The 20,164-nt window shown below is 43.7% G+C and overlaps 1 protein-coding gene and 1 long non-coding RNA gene across 8 annotated transcripts in view; one reads left to right on the top strand and one right to left on the bottom strand.

Moving 5' to 3' along the window:
* Window positions 1-4,459, bottom strand: part of ADAMTS9 (ADAM metallopeptidase with thrombospondin type 1 motif 9) — a 166,166-nt gene extending 161,707 nt beyond the window's left edge. The window contains exons 1-2 of one of the 2 annotated variants that reach the window (XM_046672362.1): window positions 3,242-4,459; window positions 2,250-2,650 (exon numbers count right to left, since the gene is read on the bottom strand). In XM_046672362.1, coding sequence (XP_046528318.1) covers window positions 2,250-2,650; window positions 3,242-3,356 — 516 coding nt within the window. In that variant the 5' untranslated portion in view covers window positions 3,357-4,459. The remainder of the gene's footprint in view (window positions 1-2,249; window positions 2,651-3,241) is intronic. The other variant, XM_046672352.1, reaches the window with a different exon arrangement.
* LOC124245141 (uncharacterized) overlaps window positions 515-20,164 on the top strand; it is a 372,527-nt gene continuing 352,877 nt past the window's right edge. For 2 of the 6 annotated variants that reach the window (XR_006890189.1, XR_006890185.1), the window contains exon 1: window positions 515-1,028. This is a non-coding gene — a long non-coding RNA (uncharacterized LOC124245141). The remainder of the gene's footprint in view (window positions 1,029-20,164) is intronic. The other 4 variants (XR_006890194.1, XR_006890195.1, XR_006890193.1 and 1 more) reach the window with 3 other exon arrangements.

The raw sequence follows: 20,164 nt of genomic DNA, 5'->3' as shown, positions 1-20,164 counted from the left end.
AGCAGAGAAGGCTAGAATTAGGGTAGGGATGTACAGAAGAGGCGAGAGACATATCTGAGATGGAATTAAGGGAAACTGATAACTGGCTGGTGTGGGGTCAGGGGAAGGGGACGGCTGGCATGGCCTTGTCTAAAGAGTGAAAGATTCCCTGGGTGGGCCACTGGAACATCATGATACTACTGCTACAGAAATGGTAAAAGTAAGTCTTGGGAGGAAAGACAAATTCCAGAAGGCAGGTAAAGGGACGAGGGTTTTAGAGCCAGACTAACCGCTTAAGATAGTAACAGCCAGCGCGCATATCCTTAAGATGTATGCCGACTCTTTTCTCTCCCAAAGACGCAGTGTGCAAATTAAACGCAATATAAATGGGGTTATCATGGTGTAGGCGGTCCTTTCTGAAGTCCCGTCCCTCAGTTCCCAGAGTTACCACTGGCAGTCCCACGTGTGAGCTGCCACCTAAAATTGCCAATGGAAATTAAGGTCCTGCGCAGCAAAATATTTATACAACTGCTGGGGCCACTCAGCAGGGTGCGGAGGCGGGGATGGAGGAGGAGTAAAGGCTGTTTACAAACTTGAAGTACACACGCAGCCCTACCCTTAAGGTTCTGGAATTGGGGGTTACCATCTCGGGATCTGGGGACGCTCTGATGCCCCGGGTTCTGAAGCCTGACTTATGAGCACCGGGGCCATAACCTTTCGAAGCACAGGATTCCTGCGCTCTGGCCCTAGATCTTGGGGCAGCGATGACTCACTGCAACAGCCCCTGCTCCTTCGCCAAACTGCCGTCTCCGCCCACCCCCAAACCATGTCCACAGAGCGCTGCAGCTCCGGGCGCTTTGCTGGGGGCTAAAGGGTCTCATCCCCCATCCCTGTATCCCAGCAGGCTAAACCTTCCCCCGCGCCCAGTCTTCAAGTTTGCCTCGCTCCCCACCGGACCTTCCCATTGAGCAGCCGAGATAGACGCGACATCTAGACGGGGTACTCTGGATCCACGAGCAGCGCGCGGACAAGGCAGCAGAGCGTCCGGGGTAAGTATCCTTGCTCCCACTTAGAAAAGGTGACAGCGGGGAGTGTGAGTGCTCAGGGGAAGAGAAAACGCATCACCGGGACGCAAGGCACACAGCGCCGTGCGTTGTAGGAGCCTGACCGGGGAAAGTTTCTGCGTCACACGCGCGTGGCAGAAACGCACGTCGCTTGGGAAAGTCAAGGACCACTCTCGCTTGGGCCAGAACTTTATAGTGGGTCCTCAAGTGTCATAGGAGAGGGCGGACGTCGTATACGACCTACTGAAGGGCAGGTGGGGGTGGGGATGGGGGGAGGTAAGCAGCCGGTCGGGGTACCAGCTTGGATCCCCTGCTAAGTGCGTATTTTGCAGCGCAGGGAGGTGGCCGCCCCGCCCTCTCGCTTCCCTCTCTAGGGAAACGTGCACCGCAGGCTCCCTTTTCCAATTCTCTGGAACCCCTATGGGTGGAAACCCCAGAGGAACCGAAACCTCATCTGGGCAGCCTCCTCAAGCTCTCTCCCACCATTTCTGCTTCTCTGGGCCACCCCGCCAGCAGGGTGCAGAGTCGGACTGTGCCGCACCCCCCATTCCTAGTTTCCACCCTAATTCAGAGCGTCTAGCACAGGCTCCACCCTCTTCCCCGCCCCCAGAGCCCTCGGCCCACCCTTCCGTTCCTGGGACGGGACCTGTTCCCTGTCAATCCTGTTTAGCCTCAGGGTTCCTGGCGCGTGAAAAAAGGCCCTGCGAGAACATGGGGACTCTACGTTACGCACCGCCCTCCACGACACACAGAAGGAACTCCCCGTACCCGAGGCTGGGGATCCTCAGCCCACACCCCCATCTCAAGACGCGCCAATGAGGATTCGGGTCCTCCCTGCGCTCAGCTGCTCCGCTCCTGGGCGGCCGAGTTTGCTGCAAGGAAGGGCAACTCTCTCCGAGTTTGGAAACCGACTTCCAAGCCGCCTCTGGCGTTGGGCAACGCGCAGCTGAGCCGAGTTCTGACCCTAGAAAGCTCCGAAACATCCAGAATCCCCTGGGGGCGGATGCGTGCGCTCCTCTGGAGTGTAAGCGCACGCAAGCGGCTAGCCACCCAAACCGCACGACGCAAACGAGTTTCTAGCTGACATTTAACGCCAGAGCGGAGGTTCGGCGCAGTGAGGGTCTTAGGCTAGAGAGCAATTAAGTCTTCCAGAAGCGAGTGAGAAGGCGGGAGGGGAGGAGAGGAGGGGGGCGCGCGCCCACTTACCATTCCTGAGCAGAGGCTGATGACTGCCGTGTGCTCGGACTTGGTATTGACATGGCCTTTGTAGAAACAGTGCTTGAGTTCCGCTTCCTCCTCGGAATAAAACTTTGTCTGGTTCACCCCAGGCGCCCCGAGGAGGGTGACAGTGAACAGTGGAGCGATAAATCCGGCATGGGCGGTGAGATTAAATAGAAACTGCTGGCCGAAGGCGGAGAGGCGGTAATGCGCCTGGGAGGAGGTAGAGGAGGAAGAGGAGGAGGCGAAGGCAGGCCAGGGGTCAGAGGCAGAGTTAATGCTCCGTCGCCTTCTTTTGAAGTGCACGTTCGTGGGAAAGGGTTCTCCGAGAGCGTTCACTCGGATGGGAGACGCGATTTCGTATTCGCTCAAGGTCTCTAATAATTTCACTGCAGAGAGAAGAGAGGCACATGAACCAATAATTCAATTTTCCGCAAGTTTTAATTTAAAATGAAGGTGGGGGCTTTGTCGTGAGTTATTTTCCAGAGCTTTTTGCCCATTCCAGTCAGTCCCTTCACCTTCAGTTACTGGACAAATATTTGTTGAACACCTACTGTGTGCCAGGAACTGCGCTAGGTGCCGAGGATACACGATTCCGAGCCAGACAATGAACAAGTCAAAATACATAAGATAAATTCAGATCCTGATAAATACCCTGAGTAAAATAGAACATGCCGCTATCTGGTGCCCCCAGTTACTAAGTAACTATAGTTTGGGGCATGGGAGTGGGGAAGGGGAAAGATCAGGCTAAAAGCAAAGTGTGTGTGTCGGGGGGTTGGGGGGACTAAATTCGTTCCACAGCGTCTCTCTCTAGAAATTGGCTGGGAATGACCTAAAGAAGGGAGAGACCGCAAAGCGGGAGATAATTCTTTCTAGGAAAAGGAAAAGAGGCCTCCGCTGCGGGGTGCCCGCTCCCGGGCGCGGAGGCTGGGGAGGTGGTGACAGGGGCAGAGGGGTGCCGGGGGCCGGAGCCTCGTTACCTTGCCTCGGGTGTATCCTGTCCTTGCGCACGGCCGCCGCGGCGTCTGGGCTCCCCATCTCGGCTAGGTCCCGCACCAGGAGCGTTAGCAGTGTGGCCCAGGATACAAACTGCATGGTGCTCCCCACCCCTCCCCCCGCTGCCCCCACCCCCCCTCCCTCCTGCCCTCCTTGGCTGCGGCGGCGACGCGAGGCAGCGGCCGCGGAGAGCGCGCGGAGCCCGGCGCCCGCCGCCAACTTTTGACTTTAGGAGTCGCTGAGGGCTCGCCGCGAGGGTCCCGTCTGCGCTCGGCTGAGCAACGCCGCCGCCTGCCGAGAGCTGAGCCGCTCGGGCCGCAGGAGGAGAAGGAGGAGGAGGAGGACTGGGGCTCGGCTGCTCGGCCGCATAATGTCCAGGGAGCGGGCCGGAGAAAGCGCGGAACGTGCGCTCCGAGGCGCGCCGGGCGCCCTGTGCTGGCGGGGATAGCGGAGCGGCTTCTTGAATGGGGGGCTGGGGGGCGGAGGCGGGGGGGCCGCGGGTCCTCCGCCGCTCAAATACCCCCGGTGCCCGCCTCTAGGAGGAGAGGGGAGGAGAAAGCGAAGCGAGCGGGACCGCCTCCTTCCAGACCGTGTCCCCTCCTCGGCCGGTGCAGGACTCCCAGCCGGCCTCCGGCTGCAGGAGGCGGAGGCCAGAGGCGCCGGGAGCGCCGGGGCAGCCGATCGCGGTCCCGCCACCTCGTGGAGACGGGCTTTGCTGAGTCTCCCTGCCCCGGAGAGAGAGCAGAGAAAGTTCTCTCCTTTTCCTGGCGCTCGCAGTCAGTCTCTGTCTCTCGTCTCTTCTCTTCTCTCTGCTGTCTCCCTTCCGAATCTCTTTTTTTCTCTTCTTCACCATGTCTTTCTATGCCGCTCGGTCACTGCGACCTTTTCTCTCCCTGTGGTCTCTTCCCCCTCTCCCACTGTGCCTCTCAGTATTTCCCTTATTTCTCTCTTTCCTTTTCTCTTTCTCTCTCCTCAGTACCCATCTCTTTGCATAAATCCTCACTTTCTGCTCTTTCCCCCACTTTATGAATTTCTGTCCCTGATTATCCCCTTCTTTTGGTTTCTTACAAGTGAAAGCGTCCCAGTGCAGGAGCGCCTTCCCTTTCTACAGTTTCTCACTGGGGACGAGATTTGGCATCTGAGCTCCGCTCTCGATTTAACCGCACCAAGTTAAGAGTTTTAGAGATGGGGCTCTTAATCTTGTTGTTTGAGGTGTGTTTCAAACGCATGGTCTCCTGAAAATTTCGAAAAGCTTTTAAGCTGCTTTCCCCAACCACTGTCGCCATCCCGAAAGGGTCCGTAACATTCTGTAGGTGCCCGGTCCAAAAAAGGTTAAGAACTGCTCTGGGCAGCAAAAGGGGGCGGGACTTCGGCACCCCAGACTGCCCTGGTTTAGGGGATAAGGGGCGGGGGAGCGGAGTGCGAAGGGAGAGTCGTGGACCCCAGAGGGGAGGCACCAGTCCCAGGAGGGACTTCTCAGTCACTTCCGCTTGCTTTTTGTCAGACAGATGCTTGGAGCGGCTCAAAGCTGGCGCTTCAAGCGACACCTACCTCCGCCTTGGGATGCAAATTTGGAAGTCAGAAATTATGCCAGAGAGGGAGGATATGAGTGTGAGTGTGCATGTACGTGTGTGCGTGCGTGTGTGAATTGTTTAATCTTGGCTGGTTCTAAAGCACTTTTTCCTTCCCCAGCCCTCACGAAGATAAGATGTGCTCATTTCAAGAGAAAGGAAATGGCAATTTCGGTAAAAGATATGACAAATGTATGTTTGTCCAAGTGCTCCACAACTGGAGTTTTCTGTTGCTTGATAGAATGGCACTCAATGTTGAAAATACCAAAGACTGCCAACACCAGGGACCAAATAGCAATATGTTAGATGTGTCCACTTTTCTGGAAATATTAATGCATATATTTCTCCTGGTAGAGGGAAAAATGACTTGGCAAGACTGGAATTTCCTAAAGCAGTTGTTAACCCAAATGGACCAGTGTTGCCATTGTCTAACTTTATTACTGGAATTTGTAATGGGTATATACAGAGTAAAGATGAGAAAGTAGAAACACCTGCAAAGAGCACAATCAGAGATTTTTAAAGGATGACATTTAAATCTTTTTCTTAAACCTTCAAAATAATTCACTAAAATGTTTCTTCTAATACACAATTTTCCCTTTCATTATGTAATGAAATTCCTCACCATCACAGTGTCTGAGAGTTGCTGAGAGTTTAACAAGGAATGGAAAAATATCAAGAAATTAAAGTATTAGCTGATTCCTATGGAAAATATTCTAGAACTTGCACTGTAAAATTACCCCAAAATATAGCACTTTTACAGACACATAGATGAACAGAAGAGACAGTCCAGAATTAAACCTATGCGCACACGGTCAATTAATTTAGGACAAAGAGTCAAGAATATACAATGAGGAAAGGACCGTCTCTTCAGTAAATGGTGTTGGGAAAACTGGGTTCCCACATGCAAAAGAATGAAACTGGGCCACTGTCTCACACCATACACAAAAATCAACTCAAAATGGATTAAAGACTTGAATGTAAGACCGAAACCATAAAACTCCTAGAAGAAACATAGGGGGTAAGCTACTGGACGTTGATCTTGGCAAGGAGTTTTTGGATTTGACACCAAAACAAAGGCAACAAAAGCAAAAATAAGTGGGGCTACATCAAACTAAAAAGCCTCTGCACAGTAAGGGAAACCATCAACAAAATGAAAAGGCAACCTACCGAATGGGAGGAAACATTTGCAAATGATATATCTGATAAGGGGTTAATATCCAAAATGTATAAAGAACTCATACAACCCAATAGCAAAAAACCCAATCCTATTAAAAAATGGGCAGAAGATCTGAATAGATAATTTTCCAAAGAAGACATACAGATGGCCCACAGGTACTTGAAGAGGTGCTCAACATCACTAGTCATCATGGAAATGTAAATAAAAACCACAATGAGATATCACTTCACACCTGTTAGAATGGCTGTTATCAAAAAGACAGGAAATGACAAGTGTTGGCAAGGATGTGGAGAAAAGGGAACTCTTATGCTGTGTTGGGGGGAATGTAAATTTGTGCAGCCACTACGGAAAACAATGTGGAGGTTCCTCAGAGAATTAAAAATAGAATTACCAGATGATCCAGCAATTCCACTTCTGGGTATTTATTCAAAGGAAGACACAACACTAACTTGAGAAGTTGTCTGTATCCCCATGTTCATTGCAGCATTATTTTAATAGCCAAGACATGGAAGCAACCTAAGTGTCCATCAATGGATGAATGGATAAAGAAAATGTGGTGTGTGTGTGTATATACATATATACACACACGTATACATATATACCCGCACATATATACATACACACACTGCAGTGTGGAGGTTGGTTCTATAAATAGGAATATAAAATTACCTGAGTTCAGGGGGAAAAGTGGATTCTATAATAAATTGGCAGATCACAAAAGTTTGCTCTGAATGAAGCAGAGCTTTTGGGGGTCACCTGGAGTTAACAAAGTGACAGTGTTTAGCCTATTTTCTTCTCCCAGGCTTTACTGGAATTGAATTTATTATAGGTTAAGTGAAAGACTTCCTTGGCTGATTCTTCATGAAAACTGGATCCCAGAGGAGTGAGGATCAACATGAGTCACTAGGGAGAGAGAATCTGGTCAATGGAAATGCGAGAGATGACATCACGAGTGACTTTGTTTACAGAACACCACTGAAAACAGCAGGAAGGAGGTTTAAGCAAAACTGTCTATTGCCACAGAAAGGGGAAATCCCACACCCGAATGATAGGGAGAGACCAGGAGCCAGAATTAAAGTGAATAGTTTCCTGAGTGGTCAGCAGTGGGTGGTTTTGGAATAGATAAGCCCATGGTGCTGATAGCACAGGATTCTGGTGAATGAAGCACCAAACAGGGAATTGGGGAATTGGTGGTGGCTCAACTCTGACCTTGGGCAGAGCCCTCCCTGATCCAGTTTCATGTTTGTGTAGCAGAGATGGGAGAAACTTGTCATCTTCTCTTGCCACGTGGGTGAATGACCTTAGTGTATTTTTTGAAGTCTTCCAAATACTGACTTCAAGCAAAGTATAATGTAGAGAAAGTAGTTTATACCGTTAGTGATAATAACATGAGATTCTCTTCAATGAGTTCCTGCTTTGTGCTAATTATTTAATCCTCGTAGCAGTCCTGCCATCTGGGTTTTACTCTCCCCATTTTACGTATGATGCAAATATAAGCAGAGTTAAGGGATTTGCCCAGGATTAGACATCTGAGATTGTACTGAGTTGGGATTTGAATAGGGGTGGGGACTGCAGCTGAGAAATCAAGAGAAGACTGAGACTTGTAAGGGCAGCAGCGAAACAATTAGGAAAGCTCATCAAGTGTAAGGAAGTGTGCCTAGAGACGAAGGCCAAGATTATCCACACCCCCGTATTCCCAGTTACTATGTACGGGCGCAAAAGCTGGACGGTGAAGGAGGCTGACAGGAAAAATGTTAATTGACTTGAAAGACGGTGTTAGAAGAAAGCTCTACGGATCCCCTGGACTTTCAGAAAGATGAACAAGTGGGTCCTAGAGCAAATTAAGCCTGAACTGTCGCTGGAGGCAAAAATGACAAGAATGAGGCTCTGTCCTACTTTGGGCATATCATGAGAAGGCAGGGTTCTTTGGCAAAGACAATAATGCTGGGAAAAGTAGAAGGCAGCAGGAAAAGAGGAGCACCAAATATGAGATGGATTGACTCCATAAAGGGAGCCATGGGCATGAGTCTGTGGGAGCTGAGGAGGGCTGTTGAGGACATCACTCATTCATAGGGTCACCAGCAGTCAGAGATGACCTGATGGTAAACAACAGTGTACCTCCAAAGCTGGTGATGTGTCTTAATCAGAGCAGCCTGGTAACGTAAAGATGTTCACCTAATTGTTCTTGATCGTTCAGCCTTTATACTTGGCCTAAAGAATATGATCTATAAGAATGTTATTTTTTTTTTCCATTTAATGCTAACTCTAAAGTTCTAAATAATTCTCTTGAGCCTACTTGGAAAGTCATAGTTCTAATTTTTAAGGTGGCTCTAGATAGCTCATGAATAGCTTATGGCAATTTACAAAGTTGTTCACTCACAAGGGGTTCCTTGCTTACTTGTCATTCCAGAAGACCATACTTTCACTCTTGCCCAGGCTTTGGAGCCCCAAATGAATCCCACTAATATTCACTTGAGACTCTTTGGGTCTCAAATCCTTATTCTGCCCCCTGCAGTATCCTGTGGAATGAGACCTTCAGACCTGGGTTCATCATAACTGTAAATGATTGAGAAGTGCTGATCTTCTAGCTCAGATCCAAGCCACTCTTAAACTGGAGCCAAATTAGAAAGCAATACCATGTGGGAAAATTCCATTTCACCATTGTCTAAAAGTGCACATTCAACATAGACAGTTGTTATAGATATGCTGGCTTGGAATATGATAACGCTCAGAGTATTTTGAGATGCACCAGAATGCAGCATGCCCCCTGAACGTTGAACTTCTCCTGTCCTAGTTTGTGTCACACTTTTTGTTGTTGTTGTTGTTGCTGGGTGTTCTTTGTTAGACTTTAAACAACATGAAGGCGAGGAGCAAACCTCTCTTCCTCACCATTCTAGACCCTTGGTGGCTCATAATAAGCACTTAATGAGTATTTCTTAAAAGAATGAATTAACAATTGCCACAAAATTGTTTGTAGTTTTTTAGAGCCAGTGTTTCTTTTAATTTATAAAAGTCATTCTTTCTCTCTCTCTCTCACACACACACGCACCTATTCACACAGGAAACCCCAGGGATGATTGAGGTAATCTCTGTTTCTCATGGTATCATTACTCATGGGAGGCAATTCTTGCTTTAATTAGAATCTTATCACAATTCATTTTCTTTCTGCAGTAGGAATTTCCAGAGCTAGGCTTTTGCCAATGGCCACTTCAGGATTGTGAGCTCTTGGGAACACTGGTCTTTTTCAGTGGTCTCATTGCCACAACCATTCTAAACTCTTGTGACCCTCAGTTCAGCCTAAAGTCTTTGTGTTGTTCAGGCTGTGCTGTGGTCCTTGCTATAAAAACAGCATCTGGCCAAGAGGCTTGCCTTGGAGTTAGAAAAGTAGTGCAGGATTTGAATTCCCCATGATAAACTTATGTGGGGACCCACTACAAAGAAGGTTTTCAAGGAACTTTTCAAAATATCTCAGCTGCTGTGACTACCGAGCACAATGAAGAGGGGCTGGGGGCAGGAGGAATACCTTCATTTTCCAAATTAGTGTGCAAAGATGTGGGTCTGTCACATGTACCAGCTTGACCTGGTAATGAGATTATGTGACATCGAACCAATGCCAGTTGTAAATGGTATATTCACCATGCACCACCTTTGTATTAATTTGGCACCAATAACACAAAATAAGTTGCTTCCTGAAATGTAAGCCTAGCAATTAGTCCCTTGTCAAGTCCGTATCAGATGTTGGCAAAATAATTGGTTTTGCAGTTGTTTTTTTTTTTTTCTGCTCAAAAACAGGTCTGACAGTACATATCAGTGGCATTCATGGCAAGCATAACTGGAATACACTTCAGGTAGTGTTTGGCTCTGTGCAAGAGGTACAGTTACAAAAAGCAAGTGTTTGGAGATATGATTTTCTTTTGGGCATTCTCATCCTGGTGGTGGTGGTGCCTGAATTCTGGTTACGATATGCAACACAAATTCACCCATTTAAATATTTTTAATCAACGCTTCTTATGGTTGATTATTTAGTTCATTAATTCTGAACACAAATCTGGACCTTGCAGAACTTATATTTGCTCTAAGGTGCCTTTTCCAATAAAACAGAGGTCACAGTAGAGAAATGACTGCTTGAGCAGGGACTTTGGTCCTTGTGTCCAGGAGTGACAAAGACCCCCAAAATAGAAAATTGACACAATTCAAGACCCTCTGCTCCCCACTTCTCTGATCAGCTGAAAAGGGAAGGGAGCCGTCAAGAGACAGTAAATGCAATGAGATGTTAGGCAATTATGAAAATGTAAGGAAGAGCCGTGTGTTTTAGCACATAAACCCGTCCAAGATGTATCTTTAAGCAGCAAGTCACAGTGTCGTTTGTCTAATTGGGTCCCATAGTAGTGAAAACAAAATAAAACAGCAACCACAAAATCTCCGTTGGTGCTAGAATAGGATACACATAGAAAAAGTCTGGAAAGATGGATTTCACCAAACTATGAGCATATGACTGTGATCTCTGGGACTGGGAATTATGGAAATCTTTACATTTTCTGAATTTCTATGATACCCATTTCCATATTGTTTGATTATTTTTACGACAAGAATATATAACCTTCTTAATGAGAAAAATTGTTTTTTTTTTTTAAGTGACAATATATAAAGAAAATACGATGGTATCACCAACCTTAGGAAAATTTTTCTCATAAATTATGCATAACTTTAACTTTTTCTGTAACATTCAATATGTGTTTCATTATTTGAAAATAACCTCATATATGGTGTATGTGTGAACAAATACTAGGAAGAGATTTATGATGGCTAAGTCATGGTTTTGAGGGCAGTTTGTGACTTAGATAGAAATATAAGCATTAGATACACAGTAACTGGATTTAAAATGTGAATGGAGAATAATAGCTGAGTAGCAGGAAAAAATAGGAGCTTTCCCAGCCCCTGATTATATAAACAGGGAAGACATTGGTTCATTCAGTCAGTAGATATTTATTGACCATCTACTATGTGCCATGCACTTTGCAGACAGCAGAGGAGTTCACAGTCTAGTGGGGAAGAGAAGCACAAAGTAAGTAAATATGTGAACAAGTATATAATTAAACATTGTTCTAAGTATCGTGGAGGAGATTAAACGGGGGATAGTTTAGATTAGGTGAACAGAGAAGGCCTCTTTGAGGAGTGATGTGGAAACTGAAACCTAGAGAATAGGAAGGCGCTAGCCCCTTAAAGAGGAGGAAGAAAGATATTCCTGAGAACTGCAGGGCAAGGTCTGGGATAGGAAAGAAGTGGAGTGTTCAGAACCCAAAGGAGCCCTTGTGGCTAGAGTTCTGTGCATGAGGAGGAGGTGAGTTACGGTGGGGCTGGGGGTGAGCCAGGAGCCAGGTGATAGAGGGCTTCTCAGGCGAGGAGTTTGCATTTTATTCTGAGTGCAAGGGGAAGCCATGGAAATATATGTTAGGCAAGGGGATGGCAAGATGCCCATTTTGTTTTGAAAAGATCCCTCTGGCTCCTGTGTGGAGGATCGAGTCAAGGGGCCTATTGTGTTCAAAGGAGGATCATAGTGGCTTGAACTAGGATGGTGATGGTGGAAGTAGCAGGATTTGGACACATGCAAAGTATATTTTAAAAGAAGAGTTGACAGGACATGGTGAAGGATGTTATAGTGGGGATGAGAGGGAGGGGGCATCAAGACTGAGTCCCAACATTATTATGCAAAAATTGATGTCTTTTTTATATACAAATAACAACCAGATAGAGAATATAAAAGAATAAAAACTCTACATACAACAGTAACAAAATCACTGCGAATAGAAATAACAAGAAACGTGCACTGCCTATATGAATGATATTTTAAAACACAAATGAAGACTTCAGAGGAGATGTGAGTAAATGGAAAGATGCCATATTCTCAAGATGACTGAACAGCAAAAAGGTGCCTGTTCTCCCTCCGACAGTTTATAAAATGATCAGAATCCCAATACGAATACTAACAACTTATTTCTGAAGTTTTAATTTTGTTTGAATGAGACAGATTGAGCCAAAGTTTATGTGGAAAGACAAAAAGGAACAGCTCAGAAAACTTTGAAAATGACGAGCAATGTGGAGAATCCACTATTAACACCAGGTATTAAAATAGGATATAAAGCCTCAATAAATAAGTAGGATGATATTGGGTTCTGAAGGAACAGAAAACCCAATAGAAGAGACTAGAAAATTCAGAAACAGATCCAACTGGGAGAATTTATTTTCTGATAGAGGTGGCTTCTGACATTGATTGGAGAAACATGGACCACTCAATATATGGTGCTAGAAGGCCTTGGGAGCCAAGTGGTTTACACATGGTAATAATAGTAATAACCACAAGAATAAAGTTGAATCTATGTCACATACTTTACATATTTTACTTTAAATACATACTAGATCCATATCAAATAGATCAAGAATTGAATGTAAAAATTAAACCAAAACAGATCTAAAAGGAAACGGGAGGGAATAGTTACTTTATATCTGTGGGATAAGGAAGACCTCGTAATTATGACTCAAAATCCACAAGCCATGCAAGAAAAAAGTTGAAATATTTAACTTCATTACAAAACTAACAAAAACACATTATATGTGACCGAAAACATCATAATCAAAAACAAGTGTCAAAGGACAAACTACAAAAAAACCTTGTTAGCTTGTAACATAAAGAGAGAGCTTTCCTTCAATCCAAAAGAAAAATCTGCAAAAGGTATTAACTGACAGCTCACAAGAAAGGAAATATAAATGGTGCACACTTGTGAAAAGATACTCAGTTTTACTCATGATAAAAAAATTTCAAATTAAAACTATTCCAGTTTTTCAGCTATCAGGCAAAATCCTGATAAATGCAGTCAATTACTGAGGCTTTGGGGAACTGGAATACATTGTTGAGGGTGTAAATTGATATAGCCCCTAAGCAGGCAATTTGACAATGTCTATCAAAACTGCAAAATCGTATACCCTTTGACCTAGCATTCCACATTCTATACATCAGATATTTTTGCATATATGGAAAATGACACGCACAAGATTCTTCATTGATTGCAGTATCATTTCTAATGGCACAAAATTACAAGCAATGAAAATATAAACTATAGGGGACTGATTAAATAAATTAAAATACATGGATACAATGAAACACCATGCATCTGTAAAAGAAATGGTATGTGTGTCTGTGTGTAGGGGGGTGAAAAATGGAGAAAAATAACATTGCATTTTTGTATTTGCTTATATATTCTAAAGAATCTCTGAACAGATACGTAAAAAACTTAGCACAGTGGTTACCCCGGAAGGAAGACTGGGAACTGGACAGATGGGGAATGTATTATTCTACTAAGGCTGCATATTAGTCAAGGTTCTCCAGAGAAACAGATCTAAAAGGATGTGTGTGTATATGTATGTGTATACAGCCAGCTGGAGACCCAAGAGAGCTGATGGTTTAGTTCTGGTCCAAGTCTGACGGCCTGAGAACCAGGAGAGCTGATGGTTTAGTTCTGGTCCAAGTCTGACGGCCTGAGAACCAGGAGAGCTGATGGTTTAGTTCTGGTCCAAGTCTGACGGCCTGAGAACCAGGAGAGCTGATGGTTTAGCTCCATCTGAAGGCCAGCAGGCTCAAGACCCAGGAAGAGCCTGGTTCAGTTCAAGTGTGAAGGCAGGAGGAAGCCGATGTCCCAGTTTGAAGGCAGTCAGGCAGGAAGAACTTCTCCGACTTGAGGGAGGGTCAGCCTTTTTATTCTATATAGGCCTTCAACTGACTGGATGAGGCCCACTCACTTTATGGAGGGCGACCTGCTTTACTCAGTCTGCTGTTTTAAATGTTAATCTCATCCAAAAACGCCCTCACAGAAACACCCAGAACAATGATTGATCAAATATCTGGGCACCCAGTGGCCAGGTCAAGTTGGCACATAAAATTAACCATATGGGCTGCCATCACAAAATACTACAGACTGGGCGGCTTAAACAACAGAAATTTATTGTCTCGCAGTTTTGGAGGCTGGAAATCCAAGATCAAGGTGCTGGCAGGGTTATTTTCTGGGGAGGACTCTCTCCTTGGCTTGTAGATGGCCTCCCTCTTGCTGTTTTCTCACCTGGCCTTTCCTCCTGGTGTCTCTTCCTGCTCTTACAAGGGCACCAGTCCTGTGGCATTAGGGCTCCACACTTATTTCATTTAACCTTAGTTACCTCCCTAAGGCCCAATCTCCGAACATAGTCACATTGGGAGTTAGGCTTTCAACATATGAATCTTGGGGTGGAGGTGGCACAGTTCAGTCCATAACAGGGGATGAGAGTGGGAGGGAGACTTTCATTGTTTACCCTTTTGTACCGTCTGGGTTTTAAGCTACTTGAATGTATTACCTATTTTAAAAGATTTAAAAAATGAATTTCATATCTCTGCCTCCAGCAACTTGGAGGATATTGGTGCCATTCACCTGAATGGAGAAGGCTGAGGGATAAAAAGTTTGGCAAGGTGGGAGTGGGGTGGGGAACATTGAAGATGCTGGAGACACAGGCTAGTGGAATGTCAGAGAGGCAGGAAAGGAAGTCTTCCCTGTATTTACAGTCAGGGAAATGCATGAGATCACTCAGGGCAGTGGTTCTCAAATTTTATTTAGCATGCTTCAGAATCATTTAGAGGGCTTGCTAAAACCTATATTGAAGGCCCTACCCTCCATTTCTGACTCAGTAGTTCTGAGGTTGGGCCCAAGAATTTGCACATCTAATAAATCCCGAGGGACACTGATATTGCTGGTTGGGGACCCCACTTGAGGAACCACTAGCCTGGGGCAATTATTCTCCATTCTAGCCTCACATTAGTATCGCGGGAAAGTGATGAGAAAAAAATACCTGCGACCCGTCCCACTGCAGACCAATTAAATCAGAAGCTCTGGGGAGTGGGCCTGGGCACTGGTACATTCTAAAAGCTCCCCAGTTGTTTGCAATGTGCAGCTAGGGCTAAGAGCTTCTGACCAAGGGAAAGAGACTAGAGAAACAAGAGAAGGCCAAGAGAAAAGACCTTAGACATCTACCTTTTAAATGACCAGTAGGCAAGTAGGAACCAACTAAGAGATTCAGAAGTGAAGAGGTAAAAGGTAAACCAGGACCTCCACTTGTGTCATGGCAAGGAGTTACTAGTTGGCAGGCTCTGTGCTGGGTTCTGGTGATACAGATACAAATAAGACCTACACAGCCTTCAAGGACCTTTGTTGGTGTTAAGGACCAAGACGCTCTTTTAAAGAAGCAGTGGCATAATCTATCCACTTCCTGATGTGTGCCTGGAGAAATACTTGCTCACATGCCTGAGAATGCATGTCAGAGATGTTCATGGTGGCATTGCTTGTAATAGTGAAAAATTATAGGCTACACATCCCCAGCAGAAGAATGGCTGTGTTATAGAAAGTCGTGTGTTTATATGGCAGAACACTCTACTGCAGTTCAAAGGTGTGAACCAGGTAGACATCAATTGGCAAGATCTCAGAAAATATTGTTGAGCAACAAAAAGCAACTTGCCACATGATGTATATACCGTTTATGGGAAAAACAACTCACACGTGTGTTTGTGCATAAAGATATAAAAAGAGGTCTAGAAGGATGCACTCTAAATTCATACTTGGAGAAAGGGAGAGAGGACAAGTTTGAGGATGATGGATCAAGGGACTTTAGATGCATTTGTAATGTTCTTAAAATGTTTAAGGCTTTTGTGCCAGCCTGGTGGCTCAGCCATTAAGTTCGCACGTTCCGCTTCAGTGGCCCGGGGTTCACCAGTTCGGATCCCGGTGCGGACATGGCACCGCTTGGCAAGCCATGCTGTGGTAGCCATCCCACATATAAAGTAGAGGAAGATGGGCATGGATGTTAGCTCAGGGCCAGCCTTCCTCAGCAAAAAGAGGAGGATTGGCAGCAGATGTTAGCTCAGGGCTAATCTCCCTCAAAAAAATAAAATAAAATAAATGTGTAAGGCTTTTGATAAATGCACATATTTAATTACCTCAATGTACTAATTTAAAATTTTAAAAGTCATTTACAAATGTCGATAATTACTATAAAATCTAAAGTTAATATATGCATGCACTGGAATTTCTGACTTTGTATGGGGTCTGGAAATAACACTCTCTCTATCCCCTCCTGATTTGGGGGTTAACTGAAAATCTTCACGGACCGTGTGAAGTCTATCTCCCAACCCATTTCCTAAACTGAGAAAAGGGCAGAAACTATAACCTCAAATAAAAAAAAAAGCTGTTGCTTGGCCGTTACTCTTCTATGAATTTTTCAGGGAAACAAAGTGTTTGAAATAGCATTTCAAAGATACAGACAGCTTTCTTCCCCAGAGTCCTGCCTGGCAGACATGTTGCAGTTACACAATCAAGGAGCTGTGCTGGAATGCAACTCTGGAAAGGCAACCAAGATTTTTATTTCTCAGGCCTCTGTCTCTTCCATAGCAGCTAAATGATGCTGGGAGATTCTATAGATAAAGACATAGAAATCCACGGAAGCACACTTGAACCTGACAGGTATGGACCTGTGACCTTCTGGACAAATGGATACCTTAGAGCTACCTGTGTTGACAAACCTCATTGTCTCCCTGAAAAGCAATGACTTTTAAATCCTCAGATGTTCATTTTCAGAGTCAAAGACAATCTCCTTATTAAGTTCCAGGAGAGCAGGGACCTGTATGTGTTGTTGCCATTGTGTCCCCAGGGCCTAGCGTAATGCCTGGCATATAGTAGATGCTCAGTAAATATTTATGGAATGAATGAAGACACACAAAAGAAAGATAAAAATAAAATCATGGGTGAATTCTATATAATTTGAGTGAAAGAAACCAGACACCAGAAAAGTGCATCCTACATTTTCCATTTATATAGTGTGAAAAACAGAGTAGATTAATTAGTAGTGATAGAAAATGGTTAATTTTGGCGGGTAGTAATTTGGAAGGGCATAAGGGGGCTTCTGGGATGCTGGTCATGTTCTACTGCTTGATCTCGGGGGTGGTTACAGGGATGTGTTTACTTTGTGAAAATTCACTAAGCTATACAATTATGATTTGTGCTCTTTGCTGTTTGCATGCTATTTTTTTTAAGTTTACTTAAAATAAATAAAAGCAACTTTTTCCATAAAATATTTATTGTTAAAGGCACATTACCTAAGGTTTTGAAGTTTTAATCCTTTGCTTCTAGATGATCTCATCTCTGGAAAATTGTTTTCCAACCCTAAACATATTTTCATTTTGTATTGAAGAGAAAATGTATGACGTCACCTCCAGGCCTTCAAGGCTCAGCTCTCCCTGTTCTAAGGCAATTATTCTTTCTTATAGGAATTCAGCTGATGGTGAAACAGCTGTTGTAGGATTGGAAGCAGCTATTGAGTTTTTACCACCCGTTCTTTATCCTGCCCCTACTCTTTTGAAATTTCTAACCCCTTAAACAGATAAGGGAGACTACTGAAAGAAAATCAGAGACTTCAGAGATGTGCAATCTGGGAAAAATATGTGACATTTCCCACCATTTAATAACCACCAGACTCACTAAATTTTCTAATTTTTTTTCTTTTCTTTCTCTCCCTCATTCCTTTTTTTTTTTTTTTTTTGGTTAAAATAGCAAAACGTTTTAAAAGGCCTTGAACCTAGTAACCCAGAAATGTAACTTACACACACTTGTGCATGTACAAAGTGATAGATTTACAAAGTAATTCACAGGTACGTTGTCTCTAACAGCAAAAGCTTAAAGGCAACCTAAATGCCCGTCAGAAGGGGACTCGCTAAGATAACATTCAATAATAGAAAAGTATGTGACCATCAAAAAAGAAGGAAGCAGCTGTCTGTGTTCAAGATATATAGATAAGTGCAAGGTACCGTGTGTTTAGACGGCTACCATTTATGAATGTGTAAATTATTTCTGGAAGGATACATAAGAAACTGTTAATATTGGTTGCCCTCAGAGAGGGATGGTGTACATGGGCAGAAGAGAGGCTTTCCCCTGTACACCCTTTGGTTTCTTTGATATTTAAACCACATTATGTATTGTCTAATCAAAAACAAGATTTTAAAAACATATAAAATAATATTTTTGGCAATGGTTATTAGAGAGAGCCCCAATTTTGACAAGGATGTGGAACACTAGCACAATCTTATATACTTGTTGTTGGAAGGGGAAATTGGGATGACCTAACAGGGAGGCCATTTGTCAAAATATATCAAAACTTCCAAATTTTCCTTTTGACTATCTATTTCCAGTCTTAGGAATTTATTTTTAAGAATGTAACTATAACTATGAGACATTAATGAAAGAAATTAAATGAGACTCAAATAAATGGAAAGATATTCCATGCTCATGGATTGGAAGAATTAATATTGTTAAAACGTCCATACTACCCAAAGCAATCTACAGAGTCAGTGCAATCCCTATCCAAACTCCAATGGCATTTTTTACAGAAATAGAACAAAGAATCCTAAAATTTGTATAGAAACACAAAAGACCCTGAATAGACAAAGCACTTGAGGTGAAAAAAGTGAGAGAAGAACAAAGGAAGTGAAAAGAAGTGAAAGAAGAGGAAACCTGAAGGCATCACCCCCGAATTTCAAACTCTATTACAAAACAATAGTAATCAAAACAATGGGGTTTTGGCATAAAAACAGACACAAAGATCAACGGAACAGAATAGAGTCCAGAAATAAACCCACATTTATATGGTCAATTAATTTTCAACAAAGGAGCCAAGAATATACAATGGGGAAAGGACAGTCTCTTCACTAAATGATGTTGGGAAAACTGGACAGTCACATGCAAAAGAATGAAACTGGACTCCTGTCTTACACCATATACAAAAATCAACTCAAAATGGATTAAAGACTTGAATATAAGACCTGAAACCAAAAAACTCCTGGAAGAAAACGTAGACAGTAAGCTCCTTGACATCGATCTTAGCAATGATTTTTTGGATTTGACGCCAAAGCAAAGGGAACAAAAACAAAAATAAACAAGTCAGACTACATCAAACTAAAAAGCTTCTGCACAGCAAAGGAAACCATCAATAAAATGAAAAGGAAACCTATGGAATGGAAGAAAATATTTGCAAATCATATATCTGATAAGGGGTTAATATCCAAAATGTATAAAGAACTCATACAACTCAATAGCAAAGGAAATAATCGGATTAAAAAATGAGCAGAGGATCTGAATAGATACTTTTCCAAAGAAGACATATAGGTGGCCAACAGATATATGAAAAGGTGCTCAACATCGCTAATCATAAGGAAATGCAAATCAAAACTATGATGGGATATCACCTCACACCTGCTAGAATGGCCATTATCAAAAAGACAAGAAATAGCATCGGCGAGGCTGTAGAGAAAAGGGGACCCTTGTGCACTGTTGGTGGGAATGTAAATTGACGCAGCCACTATGGAAAAGAGTATGGAAGTTCCTCAAAAATTTAAAAATAGGACTACCATATGAGCCAGCATTTCCACTTCTGGGTATTTATCCGAAGGAAATGAAAACACTAACTCGAAAAGTTACCTGCAACTCCATGTTCATTGCAGCATTATTTATAAGAGCCAAGGCATGGAAGCAACCTAAGTGTACATCGATGGATGAATGGATAAAGAAGTTTGTGGTATCCATCTATATATCCTGTCTATCTATCTATCTATCTATCTATCTATCTATCTATCTATCTATCTGTCTATCTATCTGTCTATCTATGTGTCTGTCTATCTATCTGTGATCTATATCTATACACACGCGCACACACACACACATACATAGTGGAATATTATTCAACAGTAAAAAAGAAGAAAATCTTGACATTTAGGACAACATGAATGGACCTTGAGGACATTCCGCTAAGTGAATTAAGTCAGACAGAGAAAGACCATTACTGTATCATCTCACTTATATGTTGAATCTAAAAACAACAACGAACAAACAAGAAAAACAAACTCATAGATACAGAGAACAGATTGGTGGTTGCCAGAGGAGGGGGGTGACGGTTGTCAAAATGGGTAAAGGTGGTCAAAAGGTACAAGCTTCCAATTATAAAATAAATTAAGTCCAGGGGATGTGATGTACAGCATGGTGACTATAATTTATAATGCTGTATTGTATATTTGAAAGTTAAGAGAGTAGATCTTAAAAGTT

The sequence above is a fragment of the Equus quagga genome, chromosome 1 (assembly GCF_021613505.1).
Source record: "Equus quagga isolate Etosha38 chromosome 1, UCLA_HA_Equagga_1.0, whole genome shotgun sequence".
NCBI classification, from domain to species: domain Eukaryota; kingdom Metazoa; phylum Chordata; class Mammalia; order Perissodactyla; family Equidae; genus Equus; species Equus quagga.
This window is presented reverse-complemented; position numbering and strand designations above follow the sequence as displayed.